The sequence below is a fragment of the Canis lupus genome, chromosome 2, assembly GCF_048164855.1.
Source record: "Canis lupus baileyi chromosome 2, mCanLup2.hap1, whole genome shotgun sequence".
Lineage (NCBI taxonomy): Eukaryota > Metazoa > Chordata > Mammalia > Carnivora > Canidae > Canis > Canis lupus.
In genome coordinates, this window is record NC_132839.1 from 30,359,660 (window position 1) to 30,368,474 (window position 8,815).

At 39.1% G+C, this 8,815-nt stretch overlaps 1 protein-coding gene across 14 annotated transcripts in view; it reads left to right on the forward strand.

The window, feature by feature from the left end:
* Positions 1-8,432, forward strand: part of WDR41 (WD repeat domain 41) — a 204,211-nt gene extending 195,779 nt beyond the window's left edge. For all 14 annotated transcript variants that reach the window (XM_072794248.1, XM_072794255.1, XM_072794263.1 and 11 more), the window contains 4 exons: positions 3,996-4,117; positions 5,206-5,294; positions 6,164-6,297; positions 7,979-8,432. In XM_072794248.1, the coding sequence (XP_072650349.1) occupies positions 3,996-4,117; positions 5,206-5,294; positions 6,164-6,297; positions 7,979-8,131 (498 nt within the window). In that variant the 3' untranslated portion in view covers positions 8,132-8,432. The remainder of the gene's footprint in view (positions 1-3,995; positions 4,118-5,205; positions 5,295-6,163; positions 6,298-7,978) is intronic.
* Positions 8,433-8,815: the final 383 nt, after the last annotated feature.

Below are 8,815 nucleotides of genomic sequence, written 5' to 3' on the forward strand. Positions count from 1 at the left end.
TTATTTATTTATGATAGTCACAGAGAGAGAGAGAGAGAGAGAGAGAGGCAGAGACACAGGCAGAGGGAGAAGCAGGCTCCATGCACCGGGAGCCCGATGTGGGATTTGATCCCGGGTCTCCAGGATCGCGCCCTGGGCCAAAGGCAGGCGCCAAACCGCTGCGCCACCCAGGGATCCCTGATATTTTTCAAAGATTACACAATTTGCATGAAAAAAAGCATTATAATCTTAGCCCCTGTCTATGAGGCAAGGAAGTGATTAAATGTCCACAGATCTAAAAACTGTTGAAATGTTTGGTTGGATTAAATAATCCCAAAGGATCTGAGGATAAAGCTTAAAATGTGGTTTGAAAACACTTTGGGAAAGGATTCTTTTGAAGATGCTTGTGCATTTCCTGGGGAGATAAGGGAAATTTAAAATTTTAGGAATGTTTTTCTTTTAGTCTACTAGCATCCTGAGGCAAGATGATTGTGTGAGAATTACTAAATTCATTCCTTTAGGCCTTGGTGTGATCCTGTTGAAGCACTTTACATCTTCTTTACAGTGAGAGACTGGTACCAATGGATTATGGAATCTTGGCTCTGATCTGTACATTTCTTTTTTTTTTGCCTTCACAGGCTTAGAAAATGTCTGCAAGAGGGGGCTTACTGCTCTAAATGTAATCACAAGAAATGTTTTAGAGTTGTAACTTTTGAGTTACACAGGGGGGAGCCTTTTTTTTTCTACTTTATTTTGTGCCTTTCTATAGCATTTACATTTTGTAATCATATGCATGTTTTTTAAAGTTCGTTTATTTATTTAAGTAATCTTTACACCCAGCGTGTGGGACTTGAACTCATGACCCCAAGATCAAGAGTCACATGCTCCTCCAACTGAGCCAGCTAGGCAGCTCTGCATGTTGTTATTTTTATTTTAAAGACTCAGTGATAGTGTTTTGGATGGGGAGAGTATGGTCCATTTTTTGTTTTCTTTGCACCTTTCCTACTTCAAAAACAAAAGCAAAGCAGAATGCTAATATGCTCAGAGGTTTTTTTTTAAAGATTTATTTATTTATTTAGAGCAAGTAGGAGGTGGGGGAAGAGAAGGAGATAGAGAATCCTGAAGCAGATTCTGCACTGAGTGTGGAGCCCAATGTGGGCCTGATCCCAGGACCCTGAGATCATGACCTGAGCTGAAATCATGAGTCGGCCACTTAACCCACCCAAGTGCCCCCAAAGATTTATTTAAGTCCAAACTTTATTTTGGAATAAAAATTAATATATATGATAAACATGTAGGGTCTCAGAAAAGAAAGAAACTACATTTCTTGTAGTGTTGTGGCCCTAAAAATTCTATATATTTTTTCATTTGATACTTTTTTTGTAAAAATTAGTTTTTTTCATTTTGTATTTTTAATCTCAGAAATTTTGATTGATGCTTATTAACTGCTATAAATGCTTAATAAAACATTATTCAGTTTTCCCTAGTATTTCTTCTGTATAGGAGGTTTGTTTTTTCTACAGGGGGCCATTAATTACTGCTGATAGGTGATTGATACAGTGTCTCTGTTGATTGATAGCTGCCCGAGAGCTCATTAACTCTCTCCAGTTTTGTTTTGTTTTTTTGTGGACTCTTCTGAACATTTATTGAAACAGCAAAATGTATGTTCATCTCAAATAGAACAGTTAAAAATGGTAAAGCAATACAAAGGACTCGTTGCTAGCAGCAGCCAGTTGTTAGAATTTCCTGCCCTGCTTCTCAATCCGACCCGGGCAAGCTTGTCCTCCCGGAGCTTGCTGCTGCCTACACCTCCCTCATCATTGTGCAGGTCGAACCAAAATTTATAAAATTAACAATTTAGGGTTAAATAGCTTAAATAAGGGGGTTAAATACAAGACACTTCATCAAAGCTTCCGTACAAAGATAAACAGATTTGGCGTCTGTGTATACGGGGTTCTTCTGGCTCACCGCAGATGGACGGGAGGGTGGAGAACAAGCAGGCGGGCTCCCTGCATGGAGCCTGCTTCTCCCTCTGCCTGTGTCTCTGCCTCTCTCTCTCTCTGCCTCTCATTAATAAATAAAATCTTAAAAAACCTTTAATATAATTTTTATATAAAACATTTAATATGGGATCCCTGGGTGGCGCAGTGGTTTAGCGCCTGCCTTTGGCCCAGGGCGCGATCCTGGAGACCCAGGATCGAATCCCACGTCAGGCTCCCGGTGCATGGAGCCTGCTTCTCCCTCTGCCTGTGTCTCTGCCTCTCTCTCTCTCTCTCTGTGACTATCATAAATAAATAAAAATTAAAAAAAAATTTAATATAATTTTAATATAATTTTTATATATATTATAATTTTATATACTTTTTTATAACTTATATAAGACTTTAATATAACAATATAATTATATAATTTTATATAATTTTTAATATAATTTTATATAATTTTTGTATAATTTTCTTTATGACCTTTGGTAAATCACTTAAGCTCTACACAGATTTCTTGTTTTGTAGAACTAGTTTTGGAGATTTCTTTGCATTTGAACTACAACCCATAGGGCTCTAGATTTTAGCAAGTTGGCCTTTTAATGTCCCTGGCACTGGTCCTCAGTTCACATTGCTAAATGCAGAGGACAAATCCATTGGGTCAAGGGGGTCATTCCAGAATTAGGCTCTGATAAGCCTCTGGGGCACGCTTTGGTCCAGGTACTGTAGGTCTGAGTTGGGTTTGTAGCCTCTGAGGCTGCATGAGAAGACTTGTTTTGGTATGAAATGGAGGCAATATAGAGATTGTGAAAGGGCTGCCTCACTGTGGATACCTATCGTATAAGAAAAGGTACTACCTCAGTACTACCAAAAGTGCAGTGATGTGCAAAATGATTTCAGAAGCTAGGCAGTGTGGTGTGCGGCAAGAGCAAGCGACTGAAGTAACATGACCTTTATTCCAATACCAGTTCCATATCTTTCTGCGAGACTTCAGTCTTTTAGAATTTTAACTCTCTTATCTGGAAAATGGCAATAGTATTTGCCATTCCTTACCTTAATGAGATGTTGTGAGGCTGTAATAAGATAAATATTGAAAAGAAAATAAGATAAATATTGGTGAAAGTACCTTCAAAAGGTTAAAGTTGTTCTGGTAAAAAGGTATTTCTAATAGTACATTTGGAAAAATGTTTTTGTGAATCCCTCAGAGGCTCTTAAGATGGCCCTGTCTCTGTAGCATGTGTTTATGTGTCCCTTATAATAGGTCACTTGCGTGCTAAAGATGCAAAGTGCAGGTAAGTTTGCTCACATTGTCCAGGCAAGAGAACTAAGTAATTTCCCGCAAGATATAGTGTTAGGGGAATGATCACCTAGGCAGAGCCTTCCCAGCTTCTGCTCACGGCCTTTCTGCAGCCGCAGCTCCTCTCTAGCCATCATATTTTAGTGAGGGAACAAGGTGATGCTGAGGGGTATAATGCACAGAACTTCCTCCGTGTTCATGGTTGCCCTGCTACCTTCTCAGTGCTCTGAGCTGGGGTGCCAGGGGGCTCAGTGTTAAGGTCTGTCTTGAGTCAGATCATGACCCCGAGGTCCTGGGATGGACCCCTGCATCAGGCTCCCTGCTCAGCAGGGCACCTGCTTCTTTCTCGCTTGTGCACTTGCTCTCTCTCATGTTCTCAAATAAATAAATAAAATCTTTAAAAAAAATGCTCTGAGCTTATTACGCACTTCAGGGGGCAGTACAGTAATTGGGACTACAAGCTAGGAATAGGGAAGGTGATGGCTTTCTGATGTCCTAGCAGGACTGGAATTTTTTTTTTTAAATTTTTAAAGATTTTATTTATTCATTCATGAGAGATACAGACAGAAGGGCAGAGACACAGGCAGAGGGAGAAGCAGGCTCCTCACAGTGAGCCTGAGCCAAAGGCAGACGTTTAACCACTGAGCCACCCAGGCATCCCAGGGCTAGAAATCTTTTATACCATGTAGTGATAAGTACTAATTTTATGCCCATTTCTGAACTTTTCCCCCCGCCAGAATGTATTTGCCGCAGTTGGAAGGGGTTTATATGTGTATAACCTTCAAATGAAGCGTGTGATTGCTTGCCAGAAAACTGCACATGACTCCAGTGTCCTGCACGTTGCCAAACTTCCAAACAGGTACAAGTTCCCATCTGTTCTACAACAAATGAAAGATAATCCCCTTTCCCAGGGCCACCAGGGTAATTTCTCAGGTGGCAAAGTTATCTGGCTCCATGGCTTGACTCGTTAGGTTCTTTTGGGAATGGCGAATACCCATGGCTATCTCTAACAAAAGAGTTTGTGGCAATATATTAAAAAATTTATAAGAGGCAGAGTTCAAATGAATTACATTGAGTTTTATTACAGGAAGGGATAACTTTAAAATTTGGTATTTATTTAAAAAGACAAAGACTTGTGGGCACTATGTGCTAATTTTTCTTCTGTTTTTCTCAACTCATTTTTTTGTTGTAGTTATTGATGGCCAGAAAGAAGTGATCATCTGCTTGTTGTATAAGGCTACTAAATGAGGGCTTTCCTGTCAGGATACATTTGGCTGCTGAGTTTCTAGGCATGAAATTTATATAGGAAGGGAATGCAATATTTTTTTGGATTAAAAAAAAATTTTTTTTATTGGAGTTCAATTTGCCAACATATAGCATAATACCCAATGCTCATCCCATCAAGCATAATACCCAATGCTCATCCCATCAAATGCCCCCCTCAGTGTCCATCACCCAGTCATCCCATCCCCCTGCCCACCTCCCCTTTCACTACCCCTTGTTCATTTCCCAGAGTTAGGAGTCTCTCATGTTCTGTCCCCCTCACTGATATTTCCCACTCATTTTCTCTCCTTTCCCCTTTAATCCCTTTCACTATTTTTTATATTCCCCAAATGAATGAGACCATATAATGTTTGTCCTTTTAGCACAAGAGCCACCTTGAGAAGACACACAGTGAGAGGAGGGATATTGTGAAAGTGTAATTTATACTGTTTTCCTGAATGTGTTTAAGAAATGGGATAGATTTATCACATTTGAGCCAGTGTAACAGTATAACAGGTGCCCTTCCCAAAGGACACTTTTACTTTGCATTGTGAAGCCATGTTACATGAGCTCCTGCCCAGAGCTGAAGAGAAGTAGTTGAGGACTTCACTGATTTCTTGCACTGCAAATTTAGCACTGGCCTTCCATGGTGCATTCTCTATCACTGATTTTCTATTCTGACAGGCAGTTAATCTCATGCTCAGAAGATGGCAGTGTACGCATTTGGGAGTTAAGAGAAAAACAGCAGCTTGCAGTTGAACCTGTACCAACAGGTGTGTGTCTTTTCTCACATGAAAGGCAGTAGTCAGGCCATTCTGTACAACCAGGAGAATAATATACAGTGTGTTCCAAGTAGGCATGTTTACATGAAGTATTCGTAGCTTAATATTGCATTAATGTAGAACTGCATGGTTTGGTTTGGTTTTGTTTTTCAGTTCAAGTCCACTAGTATTTTATTTTTTTAAGGGAAACTCTTATTTTTCTGGTAATCTGAACAAATGGCCATTAAAATAAGTATTCATTTTATAATATCAATCATAATGCTTGATACACAAAGAGGATTTGGACCATCAGATAATCGAATTAAAGTGTTCTTTCAGCCTTTAAGCATTAATATTCAACTCAGTTCATGGGAAAAAGCACTTTTGTGTTTATATCATAATCTCATGAGCTCTTGACCTGCAGGCATTTGGTTTGAAAACAAAATCCTAGTTCATTAGCAATCTCTGCATAACACATCGGATGCTGGTACCTCTGGAATTTCTTCTGGTCACCTGACGTCCTAGGATAGTTTTTGGATGCACATGTTGCTTTTCATCTCCCCTTTGATGGATCTGTGTTGTGACCTTTTTTGGGGGACACTGACATTTAGGCCTTTTACTGCTCTCCTCTTTTATTCCCAGTGCCTGTCATGTTAATATACCTTTACTGGTGGGTGAGCAGCGGCAGTGCAGGAGAAGAGCAGCCAACCTGGTGGTTAAGATGAAATGAAGTGGTGTATTTACAAAGACCCCAGCTTAGTGTTTGGTACCACCCCCTTAGCCCTGGACTAAAATGAGGACAGAACATCTTTGCATTTAGATCTTGCTTTTCTGATCTTCTATTCTAAGTAAAGAGAAATGACCAAAATGATTTTTTCTAGGTTTTTTTAACATGTGGGGATTTGGACGAGTGAACAAACAAGCCAGCCAGCCTATTAAAAAGCAGCAAGAAAATGCTACTCCATGTTCCCTGGAGCTTATTGGAGATTTGATTGGACACTCCTCGTCTGTGGAGGTATTATTTGTAATAGGCATATAAAGATTTAGGGAATTCCTGCTTTCACATCTTCCTGTTCTTCATTTAGTTGGTATCATAAAGACCTATACTTTCTTTCTGTATGTTTTTGCTGAATCTAAACATGGATAGGTTGTAGCATGTGCAATTAAAGATCTCCTTTCACAGAGATACAAGATGAGGAAGCAAGGAGTTTAAAGATGGGCTTTAAAGATGGGCTTACTCACATAAGAGGGCAACAGCCATTGATAGACGATGTGAATAATGTTGAATACATAACAGTAGTAGAGGGTACATGGAGGGTTGGGTTATATGTGTAGAGTAGAAGCCTTGCAGAATGGAATTCCAGGAGCCTTTATCTCCTTTTGAAGGATCATATTTTGCTAGTTTCCATCAGACTCAGGATCTTAGCTATTGTTGTGCATGTATGAAAGTATTAATTGAGAATTGTAAGATGTGTACAATTCTAACTTGTGGAAATCCAAATACATTAATATTTACCGTAGGCACCATTGCCTATGATGAAAGGAATAAGACCAATCATGGTACAGAGATGATTGGAACTGGCAGTAGTATAAGTGAAGCCCTAAGTAATGATTTCTTAGATCCTTCTTCCCTGTTACATGGCTAGGGAGAAACAAATTACTTTTCATTTGAATGTGCATTTATGCTTAGGAGCAGCAGTACCACACTTACCCAGTCATTTCCTGTATCTTAGGCAGTATAGTAGACACCGGAGTTGTCAAAGAAGCATATATATAATCCCTGTCCTCCTGGATCTTATACTTGAGAAAAGAGGAAGGATACAGCACAAATAGGTTGTTAACCAAAGCTGCTTAGGACAGACCCAGATGAGTGTAGCCAGTGAGTGCTCAGGAATTAGAAGAATATGGATAGAGGAAAATAAGGGACTTGATGTAGACCTTGAAGTTTCGGGAGGGATGGTAAGGAGCAGACTAGCTAGGTTGGGGCAGTAGTTTCCTGTGGAGAAGAGACACTAGTGGGTAATAAAGCCTGAGAAAGTAGTTTTGGATCAGATTATGGATGTCCTTGCCTGTAAGGCTGAGGCATTTGGGCTTGACCTTCCCTTCATTTGAGAAGTTTTAGGTTTTTGAAGCTATGACAGTTTCAAAGATTACTGATCCATGTCCTCTTTTTCTGTGGCAAATCATATTATGAATTACATTTTTACACAGTCTTTGTTTCAACTATGATTTGGTTTTCATGAATGTCCTAGAGCCTTCTTCAGTGGTGGGGACCATAGTATATAGATGGCATTCCGTAAATGCTGATGGATTAAAGAGTTCAAGCCAGGGTTTATCTTGTAGAATTTGGAATTTAGACATTTTCCAGTAGCCATCTGTACATAAATAATGAGGGTAGGCATAAATGATTAAGCAGTTCTGGCAGGATTTCTGACATCTTAAAATGAATACTTGAGAAGATGCTGTGAGAATTCATGTACCTCACAAAAACAGGTGCTATAGTTCTGATTATTAAAATATATTAGTCATATATATAAATACTAGACCATCACACAATTTCTCATGAAATATAAGTCTTCATTCACCTCCAGATAAGTCTCCAAGGTACATATCTTACAAGCTCATGTTAGTCTAGTATTAGCCTCACCTCTTCTCTTTGAAGTTCCTATAATCAGTAGCTTTAAATTTCTTTACAGATGTTTCTGTACTTTGAAGATCACGGACTAGTGACATGCTCTGCTGACCATCTCATTATTTTGTGGAAAAATGGAGAAAGAGAATCTGGATTACGCAGTTTAAAATTATTTCAGAAGTTAGAAGAGAATGGTGACTTATATCTTGCTGTCTAGTTGAAGGAATTTGGAGTACATGTGCATGAACCTTGAACATCAAATATAGGGTAATATTCAAATTTGTAATGTATTATTTTTTTTTAAGATTTTATGTTTGAGGGGATCCCTGGGTGGCTCAGCGGTTTAGCGCCTGCCTTTGGCCCAAGGTGCGATCCTGGAGTCCCGGGATCAAGTCCCCCGTCGGGCTCCTGGTGTGCAGCCTGCTTCTTCCTCCTCCTGTGTCTCTGCCTCTCTCTATGTCTATCATAAAAATAAATAAATATTTTTAAAAAAATAAAGATTTTATGTTTGAGCGCCACACTGGGTGTGGAAATTACTTAAATTCACAACTCCAAGATCAAGAGTTGCAAGTTGCTTCTCAGGTATTAGTAGTCACCAAAAGAATATACCTCTCAAGTGTTTTGTTCAACTTTCACATAGCAGTAACCTGAAACCACTGAGGAAATGGGTCTAATTTCAGCAGTGGATTTTCAGAAAGTATTCAGATCAGAGCACAAATACTGGTCGATAAAGAATTATACCATAGTGTCTATATAGAAAAATTTTTGAAAATTATGGTTAAAAAAGTTCTATGCCAGAAATTGTATGAACTTATATTTAATGAGAAAAGTGCTCAGAACTTTCTTGTGGATTTTGAAGTACTCTGTTCTCAAAGTAGTATTTTAACTACACTGGTTTTAA